Source organism: Labrus bergylta, chromosome 18, assembly GCF_963930695.1.
Source record: "Labrus bergylta chromosome 18, fLabBer1.1, whole genome shotgun sequence".
NCBI classification, from domain to species: Eukaryota; Metazoa; Chordata; class Actinopteri; order Labriformes; family Labridae; genus Labrus; species Labrus bergylta.
Genome location: NC_089212.1, coordinates 19321093 through 19348020, shown reverse-complemented (window position 1 = coordinate 19348020; position 26928 = coordinate 19321093). Strand labels below are relative to the sequence as shown.

Sequence of the window (26928 nt, the reverse complement as noted above, 5' to 3'; positions counted from 1 at the left end):
AGCCTTGCAAACATGCACATGTGCTTTCAATGCAGACACCTACACATCCACGTGTATTTTCTGAGCAAAGATGGCCGGCCTTTTGCTCACATGAAGTAATTGGGTCACATGTGTGAACAGCAGTCAAGAAGAATTTTAATCAAACTTAAGAATCCCAAATGTACATCCAACCTTCCGGCAATCAATTACCATCCAACTGTGTTTGTTTTTTTTTTATAGCAAAGAGAGTGCTGATAGTGCGCCAACTGTATGAAAAGAAAAGAATACAAACGTGGTGATTTCTGCATCTTTGAGGCGCTGCAGCTGTGACCAAATTCACCTTAACTGAAAGGTGAAGTCCGTGGGAAGCAGCAAAAGCGAGCGTTCATCCACCTCCACCACACATGTACTCCTCCCTCCCTCCCTCCCTCCCTCTATCTCTGCCGTGCTTTGTCTAGTAGGTAAATAGGAGCCAGGCACTGTGAGTGATGAGTTTATTAGCTGCTGCCAGCTGTGACCAACCCTTGGGTGTTATTGGTGGGGTGGCAGTGTGTGTAGTGTGTGTCTATGTGTGTGTGTGTGTGTGTGTGTGTGTGATGATGTCTGGGTGGGGGGCTCTGGGAAGGGGGGGGGGGAAAGGAGGGGGAGTCAGACACAAGGGAGTACCCCATGAGAACCAGAGAAACTCCCTGGCAACTGGAGACAGGATCAACACCAAATGGGGCGCCCCCATTCATGTAGCAGTGAGCAGCAGCGACACAGAGCCAAATGACAGAGATTGAAAGAGAGGGGGGGGAAGAGAGAGAGAGAGAGAGAGAGAGGAGAGGGAGGGAGGTGCTCTGTGGGTAAATATGTGAATGAGTGTAAAACAATCGGAGGCTGGTCAGCAAGTGACTTCCTCCTGCTCAAATTAGTTTGCACAGGTAATAATAAGTGTCCCTGAATGTATCACAACTTGTCTTCTAATTGTGATGTAAAAGGTATCCCTAAAGAAAAAAAAAAAGAAAAAATATGTGCGCTAACTGGGCGTTTAAGTTCAGTTATCAGCCTCATTAAGAATTGATAACCGTGGGGGTGGAAAAGATATAGATCCTTCACGGAGAACATCTCCACACGCACGCACATGCTCCTGAACCGACGGGCCGCAAGCACACCTCACTCACTCGCGCAAACGTGAAAAAGTACACAGCCGCCTCTCTGATGTTAATTGCCGCAATGTCACTCGTGGTGAGTCAGTGAATCGCGGAGGTGTCTGTGATCGCAACGTGAATGTGGTCGACGTAACGTAGGTGCTATTGAAGTGAGCGTGTGCGATCGATTCCTACCGGGGGAATCCAAATGCACCACAGTGGTCAGACCATGCCACACCCTCTCATAGGGTAAACAAAGGCTGACATATATCTGAGCCCATCAGCACCTCAACAAGAGGCAGAAGTTCAGGGAAGCTTCTTAAAGGAGCTCGAGGCGTATCTGATGCCGTGGCTAATATTGTAATTACAGTGAAATTGGCTCTCGATTATAGACGAGAGGTTATCTCCAAAAACCGCCCCCCCCACTCTTTGCTTTTTACGCACACATGCGCAGGCTGCGTTCAGCTACTTCACACATACACACACACACATTTACACACACACACTCCCAGAATCCAGCCCTTTGTCTCGGCGGTCGCCCCGAAACAGGAATCCAAGCAAGGAGTGAAGGAGAGGGGAGCGTGTGTGTGTGTGTGTGTGTGTGTGTGTGTGTGTGTGGACCAGACTGTCTCCTCCCCCCATCGTATAAGCGCACACACCACACTCTCTCTCTCTCCTCCCCCTCGCCTCCACAGCCCTGCTCGGCCCCCGTGTCTTTTGCCTTTGTGTGTATGTGTGTATGTGTGTGTGTGTGTTTGTGTGTGTGTGTGTGTGTGTGTGTGTGTGTGTGTGTGTGTGTGTGTGTGCGCACACCGTGAAGCTGACTGCGTACCCGAAAAACCGTGTGACGGATGCCTTGCGTACAAAATAAGCTTTTTTTTTCTTTCTGGGATTTCAAATTTGATCGTGTTACTTGTTCAATGGGAAATAGGAGAACCTGCAGGTGCAAGTGAAGGGGAGGAACCGGGGAAAAACGCACGTGAAGCTCTCACTTCTTCAAAAGCCAAGAGAGGAGAGGAGGAAGAAGAGGAGCGCGTTAGCGAGCAAGTGCAGCAAATTGGACTTTTCCACCATCAGCAACCCTCCTCTCTCTCTCCCTCTCTCTCTCTCTCTCTCTCTCACTGTCCTCTCTCCATCCCTGCTCCTCCTCTGTTGGTCTACCCACTTACTCCCCATCCAACCTCCTCCTCCCCCCCCCCATTCTCCGAGCCTCCTCCCCAGGAATAGCCTCACTCAGAGGTCTTAAAAATACTGAGTGAGAAAGGTGTGTTTGGATTTTTTTCGGGGAGACGCATGGAGATGGATTAAACAGAAAGAGGGAGACTGCGCCGCCAAACTGGAGCAGCACGCGCGACCACGCCGGGGGGGAAGGGGGCGACGGGACTCGGTGAATTCGCGGAGCCCCCGGGACAGAGGTGAGTGCTCGGGCTGGTCCGGCGGCTTTTGTGGCGTGTCTCTCTCGCTCTCTCTCTCTCTCCCCTCTCCTCCTTCTGCATGCATCCACCAGCAGCATCCCAACCCGCGCTCCTCAGCACATGGGTTTCACGTTTCCATAATTGATGATCTCATACGCGATCTGGCGATTTCCGATTATGGAAGTGTAACAGCGGACGTGTTATCATTTTTAGCCCTGTGCAGGAGTGTGCTCCTTTTGACTGTGGCTCCTTTTCATTCAGTGCATGGCTACTCTAACCTCCAATGATTTGCACAGAGAGAAAATAGCAAGTTAAGCAAATTGCATGTGAAGAAAAAAAACAACAACGTGTGTTCCCTCCAGAAAAAGATGCAGCCATCGCCTCCAATCTGAGTCATTTTATTTCACTTAATCCAATTAGGATTATAGGCATTTCAGAGCGATGTTTGAACTGTTTCCATCAGCGTACAAGCAGGTGATGAGCTGAGTGTTTTTAAACCCTCCTCCTCATCAAGTCGAGCATATGGCTGTGTATGTGTCCCTGCCTCCTCAGGGCCCTGCAGAGGACATGGATCTGCAGCCAGCACTGTAACTTTCCTGCTGGATGGATGCATGGATGAGTAAATAATGTATGGACAATAGATAAACTGCCCTGTTGCACTTTATGATCACTTCATTCTGCAAATTTTCAACTTCATGTTTGTGAGCCAGGGGTCAATAAAAGAGCAAGCGACTTAACTTTCTGATTAATGCTTCGTCAATGGCCCGAGGGAGAGACCATGGAATCCATTAGATATGTGGTAATAGGCTGAATAGATTTTCTTCTGACATATAATTGGGTGCTTTTCTGGATTGAACATCACCGAATTAGAATTGTAAAGTTTTAGAATTGTAAAAGTTTTCAAAGAAGAACTCTCTTTTCCTTCTGCATGATTCAGTTTTTCCAACACTATTTTCATGTCAGATGGACGGATAATGCTTTTTTTTCCCCATCAAAACACTGAGCAAAACAATGTTGTGAAGAAATAGTTTTAGCTAGATTCCATGAAGTCCAAATCCAAAAAGTGAAAGTCCTTTGCCCCACTCTTCATTTATATGACTGAAAATGATGATCTTTGTCAATATTGATTGATCGGAATACGATTTTCTTGATTAAAATGAAAATAATGATCTCAATACTGTAGAGAGCACGTGAGGATTTCTAGTTCAGTCAAAGCAACAGTTCATAACCCAAAGATTTCAGGTTGAGCTGCAACTTTTAGTAAATCAAATAGTTTGCAATTATAGAATATGGTTTATATGTTTCAGTAATTTTCTATTAAAGTCTCTGATTCCACTTTCATAAATGTTTAGATTCTCAGTTTCCTTTTTCATATAAGACACTAAAGTGAATATTTGGGTTGCTGGTAAAACAAGAGATCTAAAGATGTTATTTTTGGTTTTGGGGAACATTGTGTAATTCGCTTTAAAAGCCGAAAACAACCAATGAATGAATGAAAGGGGATGATAATAAACAGATTCATCATCAGGGATAATACTCACTAGTTGCAGCGCTAATATCAAGTTTACTCTCATATTACACAAAGAAAAGCAGCAAATCCAACTCCAACGTTTAGGAACATAAAACTCAGGCCGGCTACACACTAACCCGATCAGATTTTGGGCCCGATCTTTGGAGGGGGGGTGTGTGTTTGAACCTTGTAGTAACCCATTATTTGTCCAAAAAATTGTCAAGTGGTGGTGTCAATACCATTACTTTACTTCTCCTGATCGACTCTGAGCCCTCCTGATCAACCCTATTTGATAATTACCATTCCATATCTAGCTGCCTCCGATGGGATATAGAAAAGGAGAGCGGACCAGGACGAGTCACCAAATCAGACAGCTCACAAACGTGGCTGTGAACATAAAGCACCTATTCTGTCTTCTCAGCCAGATTCAACAATATTCTTTTTCAGTTTTTGTTGTTGTTGCCAAACGGATTGACGCCTGTACAGCTAGCCGACGACCCAGATCGTCCTCCATGTTTATATTTCTTCTGAAGTCACGTTTGATCAAGCAAGTTTCTGTGAGATCTCGTGTCTGTCGAATTGCTACTACGAAATTGTTAAATGTTTAATGTTAAAGATCGGTTGTCCTTGTGGTCTCCCTGCTTTTAAAATCGGTTCAGAATTGAACATTGTCAAGAGTGTAGCCAGCCTTAGTTGCCGCTCTTTTTCTCAGAAATGACATTAATGATGAATAGCTTCAGATTATTTTCTGTCGGCTGACTCATTAATTGTCTGCTTACTTCAGATCCATTCCAAACAGTCTGTTTTTTTTGTTTTTTTTTTAATATGGTAATGGGATGAAAGAGTGGAGATGCTTCTCAACAGGGCATGAGAGGTCACTGAATGATTTAATGAGGATGAAGAGAGGTGTTCAGCTGAGTCACTGGGTCTTGACACCTTCAGGACTTTCTTTGATCAGAATGTTAGAAATCATTCTCCAAATCATGCTTGAACAAAGATCAAAAGACTAAACAGGCTTTTCTGGTGGTCCGACACACAGTTTCCCTCAAATCTGTCGCCGGTGTGTATATTTCAGTGTAAAAATAATATATATGACATTAACTTTAATTATAGAACCTTTGAAATCAGGGGTTAAGAAAGTGCTCTGACATACATATGGAGGCATACAGAAGAACAAAGCATAAGAAACCAAATGTAAAAGAACCAGCCCAAAAGCCTGACCATTATTATTAACCCAAACATCACAAGAACCCAGCCACTTACACTGAGACTAAGGTGACCAAAGATGCAAGAACATATGAGCAATTATAACAGACAGAAACACTAACAGTAAAGAGAAGGAGGAGAGGCGAGGGCTGTACATCTTCTCTGGTGTCACGATTCGGTTCGATATCACAATCAGTCACATTCTCAATTTTTCTATAATACCTCAGATGGCTACTTTTTCATCAATGAAGACAAGCAGTTAGATAAATACGAACTCCAATTTATAGTATTTAACCTTATAACCTTATAGTATTTAGTATTTAAGTGCTGAAGAAATCAATGTCAGTGTAAATGTCTTTACACTGTAACCAGAAATAAATGAGTTATTTAGGTCCAGCTGTATCTGGAGATTCTACAAGCAACGTCAGTGTGCAATAATCGATTATGTTCTGTCACTGCATCGATGCAGAATTGTCCACTTCTGCATCACAGTGCATCGCAAAAACGATTAATTTCAACACCCCTAGCGAGATAAGAGAATGAAAAAGGGGTCGGAACAATTTAGAAAATAAAACGTTAAAGAGAGAAAATATTTCTTAAAACACAGAAGTAGTCAAATCCAGACAGACGCATTCAAAGGAAGTTAAACAATAAAAAGTGCACTTATATAGGCTACTGGGCATATTTGCATATTAGACTACACCATATCATCATAACCTACACTTCTCAATAACACACACGCCTGGAGTACACACACTACACTGTACTGTGCAACACAACACCACACTACTGCTCTAGACTCTCCCTCAAACACCCCTCCTCCGCCCCCCCTCTCTGTGAGTCTGGTCACTGAGTCTTGTATCTTCCTCCCTTCTGACGGACTGTTGCTGTCTACCTCAGGCTATACAACCCATCTCATTCAAACACACACACACACACACACACACACACACACACACACACACACACACACACACACACACACACACACACACACACACACACAAACGCGAACGAAATGTGCACACACTGCCTAAACTACAAACGCATGCAAACACTGCTGACATGTTTGCAAGCGCCAGCAGAGAGATGCTCAGACTGTGCACGCAAATACTTTGCAATCACACACACACACACACACACACACACACACACACACACACAAACAAATAAACATAATAACACACACACACACACACACACACACACACACACACACACACACACACATATGTCGTGCCCCAGAGGACAAATGCTGGTGTGATAGATAAACGAGGGCCTTTTCTTCACTAAAGAGGCTCATTTCATGTGTGTGTTTGTGTGTGTGTCTGTGTAAGTCTGTGTGTGTTTGCGTGTGTGCGTGCTGTGAGTTAGGGGGTTGAGGTTTAAATGATGACTGGAGTAGGTCACTGAGACCAAGGGTCCGGGAGAGTGACACCCAGGACCCTGTGTCTTCCTAAGCTGCTTTCAGCTACACTGGAATCCATCCATCCCAATATCCCCCCCGTCTCTGATCCGCCCCCCCCCCCCCCCCCCCCCCCCTCCCCACTAACCTCCCTCCCCCATCAGATGTACACATCTAGCAGAAGTACACAAACTGAAGCTACAGTCTTCTGCTCTTCTTTTGTATCATTTCCCTTCCTTACGCCTTTGATCTCAGCTTATCTTGTCCCCTGTTTTTTCCTATTCTCCTCCCGTCTCCTTACCGCTCCTCTCGTCTGCTCCTCTTTCCTCTCGTCTCCTTTCCTCCTCTCCTCTCCTCTCCTCTTCATTTCTAGCGGTCATGGAAATTAGACCGTAGAAGTCTTTGATTCTCCGTGCCGTACACCGCCTCAGGGTCAGGGCCTCTTATCTGGGAGAGAAAGAGCGAGAGACAGATGCTGAGAAAGGAGGAAGGAGATAGAAAAGAAGGGGAGAGGGGGTGTTAACATGGAGGGACAGATAGCAAGAGAAGGAAAAGGTGTAAGGTGGAGACAGCGGGGATGGATTTGTAGAAAGAGACTTAAGAGTGACAGGAACGAAGGGCAGGTTTGGAGCAGGTGAGAGCAATAAAAACAGCTTAGCAAATAAGATGGAGCGAGAGTAAAGAAGGGAAAAGGACGTCAAAGCCAGAAAAAAAAAAAGGTTGAAATGCCTAGATAACTTCTAAGCCAGTTGAAGGGTCTTTCAGGGCAATGGGTTTTGGTTTGAAGCCTCAGTACAGCTCAATTCATGTTCCTTTAAAACCAGCCTTTTATCGGAAAATAATGTGTGACTAAATCAAGGGAAACTCAGAGTACAAAATGGCAAAATACACAAACATAGGTGACCAAATGCTCCACTGAAACCCATTTTCAATTGTATATGGTAGAGCTCCTGTGAGGGAATTTTCAGGTTGTGTTGATTTTGGTGAACCCTACAAAGTGGGACGATTGGGTGTGTCCTGTACAAAGTCTTTTCCCCACAAAATCTCAACTTTCTTCCTTTTAAATGTCCTATGTGCAACTCCCATTCAGTAAGTTTACATGCACATTTAAGTTGAGCTATGGTTGTTGTTCGATTGAGGCATTGGACTACTGTCCTTGTCCCAGTATAGAAGCATCGAAGAAGAATCGATTCCCCGATTGGAAGTATGTCTGACTCCGCTACAGTGCCCCCTTTCAACTAGTTACAATTGGACCTTCTTCCAGTTGACCTTCTTCCAGTTGACCTTCTTCCAGTTGACCTATTACGTCAGACGCCAAACAATTGACAAACGAGTTAGCGAGCAGTAAACTGGTTGTTTGTCAAACAGAGAAAACATGGACAACTTCACAGCTCTGTACATTTCATACGGACTCTACGCTTTACATTTGGTAACATTGAGAAGCACGTTATCTGTCGTGCTTATGGTGATATCCAAAGGCAGTAAAAAAATGGCGGCTTTCTTAGGCATTCATGTTCGACACCCAGTTTCAAGCGTTTGTAGGGCATGGTTAAATCACTTGGGTCCAATTTTGGGGGACTCCACTTTCAGTTGGACAAACACAATACATTTTTGAAATGGCAGTTTCTGTAGCTGCTGTCAATGGCCTCGTCTGACACCTACCGTGCAGCAGGTGTGACATGTACAAAATCTTGAATCTTTAAACCTGGTGGTCTTGTTTGCTTTTTTGGGTCATTCGGAGGCATCAGTTTTAATATTTCTGTTTCATTACCAGCTAAAAACTCCTCACAGGGGCTTAGAATGACACAGCTCACAGTTTGGGCGAAACTGTAGTACAATGTAGTACAATTTAATCTAATTCAAAGTCAAGTTAACAAACAAATGAAAGAAACGTTTGGTAGGAAGCAAGATGAAATATAGGAGAGAGAAAAAAACGTCAAGAGAAAAGTGTAAAATGAAGGCACAGTAGAGGGAGAAGATGGACTGTGATGAAGAGAGTGATAAGTAAAATGGAACACAGCGAGAGGTGGGAGAGGTTATGAGCATGAGATTGAGTGATAGAGATGGAGGGGAATGGATAAAGGATAGAGATGCACAGATAGGAGTACAGGCAGAAAATGAAGAGAAACGGGGAGCTGGAGGGAGAGATGTGAATATTTAACTCTGTTTAGTTTTCCATTTGGGCCCTTGGCTCTTCCTTCTCTCTGAGGCCTCTGATCGCCTTCAGGTTACTGATAGCAGGAGACGTATGCGAGTGTGTTTGTGAGGACGATACATTTAGAGTGTGTTCCCTCATGGAAGTTAAAAGCTTCCTTTTAAATGAATTCTTGTTCTGTTTGTAGATTTCTACGTACTTTTTCAAAAGGGGTGGGACAAAGTATCGATGCTGCAATATATCGTCCTCCTGGCTCGTGTAATACAATAATGGTTCTATAAATATTAATATTTTTATTTAAAAAATGACCTTGCTCTTAACTGATTCCACCACCAATTGGACACATCACTTTACCACCTCATGACTCATCACAGTGCTGCTAATGACATGAATGAGGGCAACATGATCGAGAATTAATTGGCAATAGAAGAAGTTGAAGGCGGGTTAAAAGAAGCAAAAGAGGACAGCGGGATAAAGTCGGACTGCAGCAAAAAGAAGTTAAGATATAAAGCATGATAAGATGAAACTGTCATTAAACTGCAGTGCAGCATTTGTGCCGCACTTTACCTTTTTAGGGGCACTAAATCGGATATCGCGATGCATCATCATGTGATTGTCTTCCAATAAATCATTTATATCAGGGTCACCGTAGAGGGCGTTATCTTGGTCCAAGAATCATGTATCAAATAGTTTCGTAAAGTTTTTTAATGTTTCGGAACGTTTCGTAATGTTTCGTAAAGTTTTGTAATGTTTCAGAACGTTTTGTAATGTTTCGGAACATTTTGTAATGTTTCGTAAAGTTTTGTAATGTTTCAAAACCTTTTGTAATGTTTCGTAAAGTTTTGTAATGTTTCAAAATGTTTTGTAATGTTTCAGAACGTTTTGTAATGTTTCGTAACGTTTTGTAATGTTTCGCAAAGTTTTGTAATGTTTCAGAACGTTTTGTAATGTTTGGTAAAGTTTCGTAAAGTTTCATAAAGTTTTGTAATGTTTTGGAACGTTTGGTAAAGTTTGGTAACGTTCGGTAGTGTTTCAGAACGTTTTGTAATGTTTCGTAAAGTTTTGTAATGTTTCGTAAAGTTTCGTAAAGTTTCGTCATGTTTCGTAAAGTTTCGTAACGTTTGGTAGTGTTTCGTAACGTTTGGTAAGGTATTGTTTCGTAACGTATCGTATAGTATCATATCGTATCCTGAGTTACCCTACGACTTCAACCCCTACTTTTCAACTTAAAGCATCTTAATAACCTGCAACATGACGGAAAATCACTCTGTGGGGTCATTAAAAGTGCATGTGCAGAGTTATGGGCTTAATTATTCGACGTGTATGGGTGTGAAAGAATTAATTCACCTCATTACCAAAAACACTTACAAATATGCACAGACCACAGTTTAATTTCTGCTGACTATTGCAAGGTATTACTCATTAAACTCACTCATTTTCATTTCTTCAACATTAAACCTTTGAGCATGAAACAGCCTTTGAAAACTTACTGTGCCTATGTTTCATTCATCAGATATTTCCAAGCCTGGCAGAAACGTGGACTTTTTTTCTTTTTTTGGCTGCTTTTACACATATTGATGATATAAATCCAGAAAAGTGCTCTAAAACTCATCTTCAAATCTCTTTTCCCATCAGGCTGTGAATGGTCCACCCCCAAGATGACGTCCCCCAAAAACAAAGCCAAGAAGAAGCCGCCCAAAGACAGCATGACGCTGCTGCCATGCTTTTATTTCGTCGAGGTGAGTGTCGACAGATTAGATGTATTGATCAATAGATTTGTTTTGCTTGGTTGAGATGACTCACTATATTTACTGAGTCAATCAGAAGCTGAGTCACTCGCTCTACTGTACAGTCATTTTAACAGTCAGATTTTAGGCTGATTGTGTCATGATGCATCTGACCTCTCCCGAAAGAAGTTTGATGCGTTTCATCAGACAATATGATGGTGTCATCACTTTCTTCATCTCATTTGTGTGTGTGTGTGTGTTTTCTGTGTGAAGGTGTGTATTAGATGAGAGATGAGATAAACAGTGGATGAATCACTTCTTTCAAAGCAAATATTAAATGCTAGTCACTCTTTGTCCTTGTCCTTGTGGGATTGTGTGTGTGTGTGTGTGTGTGTGTGTGTGTGTGTGTGTGTGTGTGTGTGTGCATACCCGTGTAGCTTCCCATCGTCCTGTCCTCCTTGGTGTCCCTGTACTTTCTGGAGCTGACAGATGTGTTGGCCCCGGCCATTGTGGGCTTCCGTTGCCATGACCGTGACCTCTCCATGCCCTACGTGGAAACGGGTGATGAGCTCATCCCGCTGCTGATGCTGTTGAGTTTGGCCTTCGCTGGTCCTGCAGCATCCGTAAGTCAATCACACACACACACACGCACACACACACACACACACACACACACACACACACACACACACACACACACACACACACACACACACACACACCGCACACACACAGGCAGATTGTTGGTGGGGTTAGACGGGACGTTTCCAGGTAAAATGAAAATAGATTAATTGAATTATCTTATATTTGTACCAGTTGTTTGTCAGAGTCAGAAAAAAAAAACATTGGTCAAGTCTTTGAATGCTCTTTCACAGGTACATGAGTTTTTATGTTAGCCTATCTTACTTCAAGTGATGGATGTCCGTGGGACTGGATATCAAATTTTACAGCATGAAATAAATGTCCTCCAGAGATAGCTTGACTTATGGACCTTTACATGATAATGTTTGTGTTCAACAACTCATTTAAATATGGACTAAGCCACAGCCATAGTCATAGGGAATAAATATCTACGGTTTTAGCATATTTCATAGAGTTTGTTTGTTCTAATAAAAGTTTGAAATGAAATAAACGGTTTCTACACTGAAGTCCAAAAAATGTCTGACCTCCTGGTGAGTGTAAGTTCAGGATAGCGTTCCCTTTTTGCTCTGTTTTGGTTTCTACCAACTCCTTAGAAAAGATCTTCATCATTAGATGCGTTTATTTAATGAAACTGATGAAAGCAGAAATGTCTTCAAAACAGTAAGCTAAAAAAAAAAGCTTCACAGCGAGTTGATCGAGATTTCCTGGTGGGCTTGTCAGTGAGTGACATTAAACCCATGACTCATGTAAAAATGTTGACTAATGAAGCTTTCCAAGAACAAAATCTCCCCGTATTGGAGTCACAGCCATAATACTGTTATTACAGAGGAATCAGTGATCTAATGTTTGTCTGTGGGTTCCACACAAATCACACAGAAGAAGACAAATACATAGATCACACAGGTACACAAACGTGCAGCTTCTCAAACACTCGCAAAGCAAATTCAATCTCCCCTCAGAAATGCAGAATCAATGCAAACATTGATAAATACACACCTGACATTACAATACCCACCATCGGACATGCCATAGGCCTTCCAAATCAATATACACACACACACACACACACTCACACTGCTAATCCATCAGCAGCATGGAAACGAGCAGACCTCTCCAACACTCATCTATCACCCTGATTGGAAGTGATCTCTATTCAATAGCACCTTGCTTCCATTCTCTGTCCGTGCCTCTCGCTCACTGTAGATCACAATCACAGGAATGGATATTTGACGCTAACAGCACCTTTTTGCCTCTTTTCTCTCTGGCCCTCCCTTCAAAATCTTCAAAAATGGGGAAGAATCTTCAAAAATGTGCCCGTCTCTCACCTTTCACCGTCGTCTCTCTTCACAGATTATGATGGGGGAGGGCCTGATGTACTGTATGCAATCCAAACTGAAGTCTTGTCCCAAGTCGGAGAGCAGCATCAACGCTGGAGGCTGCAGCTTCAACTCCTTCCTACGCAGAACCGTACGCTTTGTCGGTACGTCCACCCACCAGTCCTTTAGGGCTCTTCTTTGTAGTTGTAGTTTTTTTTGTTTTTTTAATGAATTAAAGTTAAAATTCTGATCCACAACATTTTAAAGGTTAGTGAATAGCTTTGAGGAGTTGCTCCAGGGAAAAATTAGAGGTGGTATAGTTACTATCTTTTAAAAGTGATTTTTAAGCTGTCATACTTGACTATAAGTTTTAATTCTGTACAAATATGTTTTCACGCAGTGGCGATTCAAGAGACTATTGGGGCACTATAGTCAAATATTAATTGGAGGGGGCCTCTAACCAGTGTTCATCTCCATTATGTCCGCCAGTGCCCTGATGCATTCTCTTCTTATTTCCCATTTTCTTTCTCTCCTATAGACAGAAAACTCCTCTTCATTTCTCTTTGTTGCCTTTCATTGACAAACTTTGTTTTTTAAAGCAATAATGCACGCAACACTAAGCAGGGCAATGACAGTAAGTACTGTCAGATGGGGCCCCCTTAGGGAGGTTTCCGACTGTCATTGCAAAATTTGCACATTTTCAGCCACTGCTGTAGTTTTAAAAATGGTCAGCCCTTAGGATCCCCCCCCTACTGGTCTGGGGCCCCAAGCAGTTGCCTGCCTTGCCTGTTGTGAAGCAGCGCCTCTGGGTTCACGTTAAACACACACTTTCATGGTTGAGCGAGAACATTCATGTCTGCTTTTCTGCATTTATAATGCACGCAACGCTAAGCAGGGCAATGACGGTGAGTACTGTCAGATGGGGCCCCCCTTAGGGAGGTTTTCCTACTTTCATTGCAAAATTTGCCCATTTACAGCCACTGCTGTAGTTTAATAATGGTCAGCCCTCAGGGTCCCCCCTACTGGTCTGGGGTCCCAAACAGTTGCCTGCATGCCTGTTTGTGAGGCACCTCAGCGTTCACGTTGATCACACATTTTCATTGTTGAGCAAGAACATTCCAGTCTGCTCTTCTGCATTTACATAGCTGTCTAAATATGTAAAATATACAATGAATATTGCCATCATGTGGATGATGAATAATTGAAAATACAGTTTTAGAATAATGATAGGTCCCCAGATTAATTGTAGTTTGGTTACCCATTCAGCTAACATTCTGAGGAAATGTCGCTGTCAGTAGTTATGAACCGATTGCTGTCGTTGTTAAGATGGAAATCAGTTTTGGCTGAGAGTAATTGCACTCACCGGCTGAGCCCCCGACACAATTTCATTACAGTGTCTTGAAATAAGCTAATTACATGCATTAAATGAAGGGTGACTTAAAATGAAACAGACTTGATATAATGCTCCACGGGAAATATCTGGAGGCTGACATTGGAGCTTTGAAGTGAAAAGAGACATTCACCTTGCCAAATTTCCCTGTCTGCAAAAAAAAGCTTCATAATGGAAGAGACTGAACTGTTTGTGGTGTCACTTCAGGTTGTCAGAGGAAAGAATCTGCCTTGTTTTCCACTGCAGGTGTTCACAAATGAACAGCTCAATTTGTAGAAACTCCCCAGGGGTTTTTTTAGTTCATTTACCAAAACCGCCTCACCATCTCTGAATCTGTCTCCTGTAACTCTCTCTGTCTCCCTCTCCCTCTCCCTCAGGTGTTCATGTGTTCGGTCTCCTGGCAACAGCCTTGGTGACAGATGTCATCCAGTTAGCGACCGGTTACCACGCCCCTTTCTTCCTCACCGTCTGCCAGCCCAATTACACGGCGCCGGGGGTGACATGTGACAACAACGCCTACATCACACGGGACATATGTATGGGGAAAGACCAGTATGCCATCATGTCGGCGAGGTGAGACACACACATACATGGAAAGATTTAAATCAGCAATGAAATGCAAAGCTGCAACGCAAGAACAGAAAGCCTGTGAAGACCGATATATTCTATAAATTCACTTTACTGGAAATGGATGCCCTTAATCCCATGTTGTCTACTGTTTTAATTCCATTAAATAAGAATACAGCATACATTTGCTTTATAGTTAATGCATTAGAACCATTTACTTGCATAACATATTGAAAAATGTTTCTTTTCTGCTCTTCATGCAAATGTTTTTTTTATAAAATGATGCAGACTTAATTGAGTCCCAAAGATAAAAATGATTTAGTGCACAGTTCATTGCGAAACGTCACAATCTTGCAGGACTGTTTAATCTACAAGGCAGGAGTCATCAAAACTCTTTAGCGTTTGGACCGGATTAAAGGAGATTAGCCACAAAAGGAGGGAATTTTTTGTTTGAATATTGTTTGCTTTTAAAGTTTGTTCATACAGCGAGACGTCAAAGTCCTTACAAATGTTCATTTGTGTCCAGCTGTTGTACTCACAGGTGCTGAAGCTCAGGTTAGCTTCTCTAGCAGAGCAGTGAGTAAAGGGCATAGGTCAAGCTCCAGCGTATGGCGATTAGACAGGCATTGTAAGTGCATGCAGACATAAAAGATTGCAGCTAAATATAGCTGATACGGGGATTATCCCTGTAGTACAAATGAACAAATGTTTCCACTTCTATAGCTGTAATGATCAATATTGGCAGAGTGCTTTATGCTCTGCCTCCTCCGCAATAATGTGTTGACATCTTACCGTTGATAACAGCCTGGTTAGCCTTCTCTTTGTGACCAGTGTTTGTGAGCAGGAAAGCTAACCGACAGCTAGCTTTAGCCTTACAAATGTGTGAGTCGCACCAAAGTCTTCTCTGATTTTCAACAATTTGTTTTCAGCATTTTCTTTCCTAAATGCCAAATAATAATCACAACTTAGTTCCAGCCCTAACAATTAGCTAAAACTAACACAAGTGTCATTCTAGTCTTGGCCTAAAACATAATCAAAAGCTAAAATATGCTAACTTTTTAAAAAAGTTCTATCTCTCTTAAGGTCTCAAACAGATATTTGACAGACGGATGAACCAGAAGCCTCACATCCTAAACACAAAAGAGTAAGAAAGAGTGTGAAGTAAACACTTCACAAAGATTAACACGCTGAAATGAAGAGTGCCTCAGAAGGCGAAATTAAACAAGATTTGGGATTTGGTTTGATCTAAATCTAAATGAGTGGCTTTGACAATAACTCATTTGCCCTCCCCTTAATGTTTCTACTTAGTAATGCCCCACAGTATCCTGTTTGTTTATTAATGCTCACATCCAATGATGCTCGCTCAGTTTGACAAACACAGCCGGGCAGGCACTCAGGTTCAACGTCAAATTCAATCTAGACATCAAAAATAACACGAGCAAGCGTGACGGATGTTCTTAGGTTTATTTAAAAGAGCCGTAAACGTAGAATCCACACATTTTGTTTTTTGTTTTTTTGTGTGGAAATATTCATCTTTTTTCTCCGCCTTCACTCTTTTCACACCTAACTCTTCCCCTTTCTCCCCTCAGGAAAACATTTCCGTCCCAGCATGCAACGCTCTCTGGCTTCGCTGCTGTCTATATCTCAGTAAGCACTTCTGTATTCCTGTGTTCTATACGCCATGTTTGTACCTCTGACTGTGTCTGCGATCTTTTTTTCTCTCAAAAGATTCGACTCCAGATTGATTTAGTTTTGGCACTCGTCTTTTATAAATTAACACAAGTTGATGAAATTGCTCATCTGCGCCATTATTTGTCTTTATGATAACCGACTGGATGCTCCTCCCCTTTTTCAATTAACAAACGTAGCTGGTGGAAACATCAAATTATAACCTTCATATCAGAGGACTTCTTGCCAGAATTCAATAACTGTCACTTAACACAAAGTTCATGTTTGCATTACAGTGTTTACTCATTTGTCGATTTTAGACCTCTGTATCCTCGCGCGAGCCTGGAAAGCAGATGAATCTGCAAGTTTGTGTTTTATTTGCTCTGGCACAAAACTCTGGTCCCCCTCCCATTCAGACAGATATCCATCCGACCTAATTCAGGTCAGGCCAATCACAGCTGTTTATCTAATAGGAGGTTGGTCTAAGACTTGAGGGGCTCACCATGTACCAATAGGTAGTGTTCGCTATACTAAATTGAGCCAAATATCTGTGTAATTTGTAGAACAAGAAGCCAAATGAATACATGATGGAACTAGCTACCTAGCCTAGCAGCAGGAAGAATGTGCGACTTTTTGATCCAGTAATGTCGCGCTTGAGCTCCATCATGAAACCATAACAAATTGCTGTTGGGGCGTCACCTCCGCTATTCTGGGACCTCCACTTGATAAAAACACACTTACGTGATCTCCAAATAAGCAGCGAGTGGGTAATGTTGTTTTTCTTTCCTCTAGTCCTTGACTAAAAGAGCTTTTGTCAAAAGGGGAGGAGTCAGCCGTTGCGTCCATGTAAACATGATGTAAACACTGCACTGACAACAACACGGCCAGAGAGACTCGTGCTTCTCGCTCATTGTAGACAGTCATGAGTCAGAGAGACATTTACATAGGATAATTGATTTCTGCAATATGTATGTGTTGCACATACGTCCTTCAATGGTAAGCCTTATGTTTTATCCATTCTCTGTGTCTGATGATAACTCCTGCTGGAAATATGACAAGTAATTGAACAAATTTAGATTAATTAAGCCAGGGCTGCTCGATCATGGCAAAAACTAGAATCACAAATATTTGGATTGATATTGAGAGCCCAATAATTAAACATTCATTGATTTTAGTATTAATACATTGGTCTTTGTAATATAGCAATGAGTAAAGATTTTAAACCTGCATGTTGAAATATAACAATGAGTATGGTCTTTTACCTGCTTTTTGTAAAGTGTCTCGAGAGAACACTTGTTATGAATTGGCGGTATCTAAATCAAGACTGATTGATTGATAAAACATCTGCAATTGAACTTGAACTCTGTTTTTGAGGCCGTGGTGATATGGCCCAAGTATAACAATAAACACATGACCATGGGAAGCCCAAACCATAATCAAAAATGAATCTCGATTAATTGCCCAGCACTACATTTTTTGCGATGCCAACTGGTTACAAAGTGTGTTTAAATTCCACATGAACTCAATACCATAAAATGTTCTGGGTCAGACTGCATTCTAGTGCTTATATTTACATCCTAGTTGTTATAGTTGCACTTTAACCCATTCTGCAGTCCAGCGCTGACTGCAGCAGTTTGTGAACTGTTTGGCAAAGTAGCGCTGTCATTTTTCCTAGAGGTAATAACCTCTCGCTCGCTCTAACCCCCGCACACACACACACACACACACACACACACACACATACGCACGCACACACACACACACATACATGCACACACAAACACAAACTCTCTAGCCTCTAGCCTTGATGGCTTTTGCGAGCTGCTGGCCGAATCACTGCTGCCTCACTGAGCGCAGAGCTAGCTCATTAAAGCTCACAAGACAGATTTCTGATGAGAGAGAAAAGGCAAGGGGGGGGGGGGAGAAGCAACTGATTTGGCAGCTGGAGAAACAACAATTTGTGTGATTTCTGCAAAGTTAAAGAGCACATCAAAAACCCCAAAGTCAGACTTTTGACACCACATTTGGACATGTGCTGTATGTCTTTGTGGGAAATTTCAATGTGAAATACACTACTTGTTTCTGCCATTTTTATCTCGTAAGAATTTCGAAGAAACTTGGCAAATCACTTCTAAAAACATTTGAGAAGTATATGAAATGTCACCCTGCTGACAGATTCCCCACCAACTGTCTTGCTTCATGAAAAGTAGGACTTTCTATGCTCGATGCGAGATGGACAGGCTTGTTAAAATGGATATTTTTTGCAAAGCTGGCTCCTCTGTCACTCCGCTGTCTTGCTTTTTATGTAAATGAAATATAGTGTGCATGCAGAGAATATAAAATGTAGCTGTACATATACTCACTCAGCCTTCCGTTGACCCTCCCTCTCTTCTCTCCTCTTTACTCTCAGTTTTAAGGACCTAGTTCATCTCAAATAGCAGCATGCAATTCTTTCTTTAAAAAGTTCTACATCATCAGTTAAGATGGTACCGTTTACAGCGTTTTCATCGATCTCTCCCTCTAAAGAGAATTCTTGTCATGGTGAAGATGCAAAGGAATCAACAACAACAAAAAGGATGCTGAATGGATGAGAGAGCATAGTTAGCTAGCAGTGCTGATATTGCAAAGTGGCATTTGGCATGCCACTTAGGGAGCAGTGGCAGGTGCCTAAAGTCCAGCGACATGTGCTCTAAGTTTAGTGACATGTGCCACAAGTTCAGCTTCATCTGCCATGTCCTGTGGGACACCACTAGGGGGCCAGCGACATGTGCCACTCGACTACCACACCACTACCATCTTCCACCACCACGATGAATTTGTGAAATAACACCAGTGGTCTTGCTTTACGTCATGTAAATGTATACACTTTTTTGTCTTTATTGATAATGTAAGTGTAAAATAGTAATGTTATCAAAGGGATGTATGCATTTCTTTCATCTGTATGTGTAAAGATTGTTTGTTTTGGTGTTTTGAAGCCACTGCTCTAAGCCAAAAAGTAGTACGGGAAAACCACAATTTATCATATATAATTTTTTTACAGATTAAATGACATAATAGATTCATTTTTGAAGTTTTAGAGGTTCTGGTGTTTGTATTTTCCATTAAGCAGATCCAGGCTAGCTAGCTGTTTGCTACTGCTTTCGGTCCAAGCTATGAGAAATGGCTACTAACATATTTAAAGGACAGATATGAGATTGGAATCAATCTTCCCTTTTAGCTCCCTGCGAGTGAATCTCAAAAGGCCAGTGTAAGATTAACACACCACTTTTTTTTTTTTTTTTACCTGTACACTGTAAATCTTTTCACTCTTAAGGTCAAATCTTTGTTGCTGTGTGTAGAAATGTCTTTTCACGACATTTCCACCTCGCTCTCCATACATCTTTCTGCAGGTCTTCTGCGTGCTAAGTTAACCTGTTGGCCCTCTCTCCACAGATGTATTTCAATGCAAGCATTAGCAGCACAACCAAACTCCTCAAGCCGCTGCTGGTGTTTGCTTACTGCATGGCGGCGGGCCTCGCCGGGCTGACGCAGATCACTCAGCACCGCAGTCACCCGATAGACGTCTATGTGGGATACCTTATAGGAGCCGGCATCGGAGTCTACCTGGTAAGTAAAACACTAGAGTGTGTGTGACAAGCACAGGCTGGTCAAGCTCCAAACCAAAATCTGTAAGGGAATAAAAATATAAAGAGCTAGTTTTGTGATGACTATAAGAGCTATGAGCAACTGAAATGGTCTCGATTTGGACTTCTTGTTTCAGGTTTTTATTTGGTAAAACTAGCGCCTGTACATGAATAAATGTATTTAGGGATTTGTTTTGTCCAAAGGGAATATAGCAAACAGTCAGCATGCAGCGTAATGGGAATGACATAAATAGATTTATTTAAAATAAGCTTGTTTAGTTGTTGCTGTGACAGAATTGTCCCATTGTGTTCTAACCATTTCACACCATGATTTAACAAATCCTCCTTTTTTTTTTTATCACCTCCCTTCTTCGTGTGGCTTCCATAATTTTCTCTCCCAGCATTTTTTTTTTATTTTTTTTGGGGGGGTGCCTATATATAGAATTTTTCTATTAAGGGAGGGAAGGGAGACAAAATGAATAATCCGATAAGAATTCTCTGGAACAATTTCACACTTCATTTTAAGGAAACTTGTCGTTGCAATTTTCCACACCTCCCTCCTCCGTTTAGTCTTATTCTCTCTCCTCTTTCAGTTTTTGAGGATGGGGGGGGGGGAGGGTCGGGGGGAGGACTTCCCCCTCTCATTAAAGGATGAATTCTAAGAAAGGGGGAAGAGAGGGATTCATGCTGACCTCAGACTAAACAGGAGGTGGAAGGGAAAATGCCTATTCATGAACTTATTCCTTAATTTATAAAAGATTAAAGAAAATAGATTTTCACGCTTCCGTCTTTCTTTAACATGCCGGCTACTTCCATCTTCTCAGTTCTTTCTCCTCTGTGTATCCTTTTGTCTGCTGTCAGGCTGTGTTCGCCGTGGGAAACTTCAAAGCATCAGAGGAAGATGCTCTTTCTTTACACAGACTGACACCGGCTCAGCAGAAGGACAGCCTGAGGGTGCTGAGTCAGCGCAGTCATGACTCCCTCTACAGGAAGACCCCCAGGGTGTCGGAGAGCAGGGAGGAGCTGGGTGCAGGGCTTGGCTCCGGCGCTCGCAGTAAGGTGAGAAGGGAGAAGGCCTCGCTGGCCTCCCTGAAACGAGCGAGCGCCGATGTGGAGCTACTCGCAACTCGGGGTCCCATGGGGAAGGAAACCATGGTAACCTTCAGCAACACCCTACCCAGAGTGGCAAACGGGAATAGCCCCATCTCGCCTTCAGATGAGCCGGCCACCACGCAGCGTCACATGACCTTCCACGTGCCCTTTGACCCCCAACGGTCTCGGCAGCTGGTGTCGGAGTGGAAGCAGCGATCGCTGGACCTCCGCAGCCAGAGCTCCCGAGATGAGGACGAGGAGGATGGGGGTGATGAAGAAGGAGCGGCAGCAGGAGGAGGAGAAGGAGGAGACCAGGAGATGCCCTCCTCTCTGTATCCCACAGTGCAAGCCAACAAGGGCATCGCCACGCCAACCGGAGTCAGAATGGTGGTGGCACCCCCGCTAGTTCACATCCCAGAGGAAGCCACTCGGCCTCCGCCCGTTTCCCCAAAGAGCGCCAAGACACGTGCCAAGTGGCTGTCGCTCACCGAGGAAGGGAGGGTGAAAGAGCCGGGACAGGGGCCCATCGCCGTGTCGACTCCCAGAGTGCCCAGCATGCAACCCGGCCATCCGCCGAATCAGCAGAGAGTCACTCAGGTAGAACGAACACCTTCAAATCATCATAATTATGAGGATGTTTACAATAACTGGAGCTGGAGCGTTGTCATTTTTTTAATTTCAAGTGGCATTCAGCCAGTTCTGTAATGTACAGTTTGGACAGGGGAAGAGATTTAATATCTGCCAAAGGCGGTGTGTGCTACACTCACATCTGATTTATTTGATGGTGAAATCAAAGCAGAACAACTCGCAATTTCACAGATTAGTTTCAGATTTAAATACCCACACGAAGGGTTCAAACACTTATTATAGTTGTAGATGGATCTTACTTTATGTCTGTGATAGATGTCAACTATATTCCCCTCTTCAATGTTAACCTCCTTAAAAGTCCCTCGATTCTGGTTTATGCAGTACGAAGCAACGTTTGCTGATTTCTTTAGTAACTGTGTTTTTCCTGACCTTGGATTATGCAAAACAGAATCAAGACAAGGACCATTAAGTAGCAGGCAGCTGTGGAGCTTTTTGTCATATCACATGCTCTTCCTCAGCAGACACACTCTCCCAGTTGTTGTGGATGCTCTAAATGTAAAAAATATTCTAATTTCCTTGAAGTTAGTAGCTGTTTTGGAGCAGCTGGAGCTTTTAGCATTGGTAGCATCTGTGCACACTGTAAAAAGATCTTCTTGTCTTCCAGGTGATGGCCATGTCCAAGCAGCAGGGTCATGGACCCCACACTGTGTCCACTAAGACCTCAGAAGGCGGCTCGTCCTCTGGAGGCGGATCCAACTGCTCTGAATCGCCCTATTACAGGATCCCATCGGATCGAGACAGCTGCATGGGAAGCAACCCGGGGAGCATCGCGGGAAGCGGGAGCATCGTCACCATCGACGCTCACGCCCCTCACCACCCGGTGGTGCGCGTGTCTGCCAGCAACGGCAAGCCGTGGGAGTGGAGGAACACCATCAGCGGAAACATGATGACGGCGGACGCAGCGGGAGAGAAACACAGAGCGGCGCTGCAGCGACAGGAAAATGCGAGTCAGTACCGGGACTACAGGACGCTCCCGGTGAAAACCGACTCGATGTGTATCTCCTCAGCCAGCGGGAGCAACGAAGGAGGAGCGGAGCTGCCTCCCCCACCGCTCCCCACGTCCTCCTCCCCTCTGCCTCTCCCGCCTCAGCTGTCGTCGTCCCCGCTACCTCCACCTCCTCCTCACTCGTCCTCTTCCCCCTTGCCTCCCCACCATCCACACTCCACTTCACACTCCACTCCGATGCCGCCTCCTCTTCCTCACCCTTCCTCCTCTCACATGCCTCCCCCTCCTCACTTGTCCTCTCAGATGTCCCCTCCTCCCCTCCCGCCTCCCCACCCCTCTTCCTCCCAAATGATGCCCCCACCTCCTCACCCCTCTTCCTCCCAAATGATGCCCCCACCTCCTCACCCCTCGTCCTTGCAAATGCCCCCGCCCCCTCACTCGTCTTCCTCGCAGATGCCCCCGCCACCTCACCCGACCTCTTCCCAGATGCCCCTGCTTCCTCACCCGTCCTCTTGCCAAATGCCCCCACCTCCACACCCCCATCCGTCCTCTTCTCCTTTACCGCCTCACCCGTCCTGCTCCAGCATGCTCCCCCCTCCTCCCCATCCAGACTTACTGATGGACACCCACAGCCAGGCGCTGTCCCGCTCCTCCACCCTGCCTCGCAGACCCTCCGTCTCCGCCCGCAGCCACGCAGAGCAGGAGCACTACTACAAGGCCATGCAGAATGAGCGGATGTTATAGTGACGGGGAAACACGACGAACATCATTGTCACATCGATGATTGTACTTCAGGAGACGCAGCTGAGAGAGGAAATGAAACAAAGGCGGTTGTGGCAGGCGAATGGAGATATGACTTTTGAAATGTGACAAAAAAAAAAAAAAAGGCTTAAGATTTGTAATCCAGAACCGCAGCCACAGTCAAAAAAAAGAAGCTAGAAATGAGAAGAAAGCAGAGGTTTAAGGACCACGGGGAGGTCTAACAGCTAACACACTCAGCAGGGGATTGGCTCACACACACTGCCCACAGCGCTGGCTCCACAGCCCGGACTGAGAAAAGATCAGACATGAGACGAGTGTGAGTCAAAGTGAGGCGGGTCAGGATCGAAAAAAAACCCCCCAAGTTTACCTAACATTTCAGCGTACACACCCCTCTGTGCTTCTTCATTGTAAGGCTGAATGGAAGCTGCTGCAGCTGAAAGAGAGATATCACAATGAGGCGGCCTGGGATTTGCCAAATCAAGCTCCCCTTGAGAGGTGGGATAAGACTGGGAAAACAAAACAACTACAGGCAATACTAGCTCTCCTCAAACTCAGCTGTTTGAGACTGCCAAACATTACGCGCAGAGAATCTGCTGTGGCAACCAGCTTTAAAAAAAAAAAAAAAAAAAACTCTTCAAAGCACCCAAAAAAAGCTATGAATACAGAGAAGAATGCTGCGATGTTGCGTTCAAAAAAACAGGTTCAAGAGTATTAGCCACAACCCTCAAAAGCATCAGAGTCTTTAACTCCTCTGAATAAACAAACCTATTGGGGGGAATTTTGTGTTCGACGCTGAGCAAATCTGTAAGAAACCAACAGAGGGAGACGGCTTAGGAAGTGTTGCTTCTGGAATGGGGTGTGAGAAGGAAGAAGGAGGGGTGGTGGATCACGAACAGTTGGGGCGACCCGACGCAGACGTCACCGAATGGATTACTGTTGTGAACACGGAAAGGCGGTGGAATAGAAAGAGAGGATTGCTCCTGAAGTGGAAGAGGGTGGTCGGGCAGCACAGCGCAGTGAGCCAGGCAGCCAGTCTGTCTTTTCTGTGTTCAAAAAACCTGCTGCAGAGCCCGAGGCAGCTCTAAGGAGATTAACGTTTGTTTATCAAACCAACGCGAGCACACTCTTCCCTTCGTAGCTCTTCACATGATGTGGACCCTCTGGCATATCGAAAACGTTGACGGGAATGTTAATGGGAGATCTGCCCAGCCAGAAGTGCCACCAACATGCACAGTGGCTCGGGAACACCTCTTTCAAAGCGGCTAAGCGGCTCTCAGTTCATACCTGTCAGCATTTCAAAGATTTTGGTACCACTGTCTAAACCATGCATACTTCAAACGGGGTAAATAAGTGCTTTCTTTGTTATCAATTATTCATTTTTGATTTAAAGATCCGTAATGAGGCATTCTTCAGGGAAACATTTAAATTTTTTTCAGCTGGTTAACAGAAGGAGCACTGCAGGGAGAGTGAATATTCACAATATGTACAACTCAATATTTTAATTCCTTTCCCTCCATCTGTTCACTTATCATCAGCACCAGATACCTTCGGTCTCTTCTACAGGACTCATTTAATGATGCATTTTGGAAAGTGGTACCAAGATGTGTGTTGTTTTATATATGAAATAAATCCCTAACTTGTCGAGCAAAAGCTGTAAAGTGTAAATGTCCAAACCAGCACCATGACAACCAGCAACATGTTAAAAAATGTCTGCGCAAAAGTCTCTCTTGTTGCTAGCATTCCCGCATCAACAGATGATGTTAGCCTCGTTCGGGTTCTTGATGTTCAGACTAACTGTTGGCAAACTGAACTGCTGGAGAGAATCATGTAATGTGGGCAAAAAGTCCAGAAACAAGTGATTGAAGCTCCTGTGACAAAGTTTTCTTTTGAGCTGATTTTGGCGCCCCCTGTGGCCAAAGCGGTACCTTTTATGTCTTCTGCTAATCGTGCGATGAACTAGTGTAAGTAGTAAGACAGATAAGCTAATTGTTCTTCCTTTAACAGCCCAACACATCACTCACCCTCAATCTTTTCTTGGAAGGTGAGACAAAAATAGATTGTTTTTGGTGGCGCTAGATCAGTGGTTCTCAACTGGTGGGTGGGGACCCAAAAGTGGGTCACAAAGCGGTTTCTTCTTCTGTTCTTTTTCTTTCTTCTGTCAGGTTTTGTTCCATCTGAGGTCCAAACTGCACAATTTGTCATTAAATCAATCTGTTTGGTTGAAAAATATCTGAAATTTGGGTCACGATTGTTCATATAAAGAGTTAGTGGGGGTTCCTTAGGCTAGACAAGTTGAGAACCACTGCACTAAATGTCCTAATGGTTAGGTTGCGCCCCATGTGTGGAGACTCTATCTAAGCGGGGCAGCCCATGTTGGACACCGACCCGCGGCTCCTTTCCCACATGTCAATCCCAACTCTCTCTCCCTGTTCAAACTCTTACCCACTGTCTTATCAAATAAAGACTTAAATGCCCCAAAATAAATCTTTCCAAAATGGCTGTTTTGCCAAAGTTCTGTTAAATCACCTCATCTGACACCTACCCCCGCAACACCATTGACTGCCTTTCAAATAACTATATAGAAATAATACATTTTTATGCTGATGATGTTTTTTTGCTCATAAAAAAAGCATCAACATAACTTTAAGTCTTTTTTCACAACCATTTGAAAACTCCTCACAGGAGCTTTAAGTTCACCTTCAGTTGAGATTGTACGATCAAAGTTCAAGAACAAACTGTCCATACAAAGGTTTACATGAAGTCAAAACAATACATCTTAATATATCTATATAGAAATAATCTAACAGTGAAAATAATCAGTAGTTGCAGCCCTATGAAATAAGCTTTGGATGGATGATTACAGCCCTGCCTCTCGTGTCTATTTATACTGTGTTGTACAAAGCCATTAACTGGAACCCATCATTTCATACATACACGTTTTTTATCAGAAGATATTCCGTCCAATTACAAGTGTGTTTTTTTTCTCACTTTGATCCTTTTTTTTAAAATGAAAGATACAGAATCACAAACACACCTGATGAAAAGAAGAATTTTTCTTTTCTTACCCATGCATTGAAACATGTGAAGGGAACATGAAGTGATTTTGTAACAGTTGTGCAAAGAAGGAGGGAGAGTTCAATGGAACAAGTTGTGTTTTTTTAGTGGATCTCCTCAGACGAGGAGCTGGTAGATAATGTTGCTCGTTTGGTTTGTGCTGCATGTGTGTGTACGAGCGTGTTTTTTTTTTGTTGTTTTTTATTCTGTGCTTCAAGTCAAACAGACATGCTGCATTTTTCAGTGCTGGTGATTATTGTCCCACATTTTTGACTGTACATTTTCTTGATATTACCTGATATTATTAATACTCTTACTATTCCGCAGGTCTTTTTTATGGGCTACTGTTTTTTATCTGTGTTGATGTGTAACATTAATAACATGGTTGAATAAAAAAATGAAGACTTCTTACTTGAGCGTTCTTCGTCTGTTACTTGATAGGTGTGTACACGATCGTTGGCTTAAAAAATAGAGGCAGGGTCAATGTCGAAGCAGCTTTTACCGTCACTCTAATGAAAAGGATCCTCTCCATTGATTCCTGGGTTATGAGGCCTTCATGCTCATTCATACTGCACACTCACACAGACACACTCAGCCAGACGGATTCAGCACACGCACATTTGCAATGCAACATTTGCTCTTTTTCCTGCAGGCTAGTGTCAGGTTTCTGTAATGAATTCTGCGAGAATGTTG

General features: G+C 43.4%; 1 protein-coding gene across 1 annotated transcript; it reads left to right on the top strand.

Annotated features, from left to right (window-relative positions):
* The first annotated feature begins 1741 nt into the window (after positions 1 to 1741).
* Positions 1742 to 26646, top strand: plppr3a (phospholipid phosphatase related 3a). The gene is made up of 9 exons (XM_065966468.1): positions 1742 to 2524; positions 10436 to 10539; positions 10965 to 11150; positions 12520 to 12649; positions 14253 to 14448; positions 16032 to 16089; positions 19543 to 19716; positions 20595 to 21422; positions 22078 to 26646. Exons 2-9 carry the CDS (start codon positions 10459 to 10461, stop codon positions 23161 to 23163), a joined length of 2739 nt encoding a protein of 912 aa, XP_065822540.1. The 5' UTR covers positions 1742 to 2524; positions 10436 to 10458; the 3' UTR covers positions 23164 to 26646.
* The last annotated feature ends 282 nt before the right edge of the window (positions 26647 to 26928 follow it).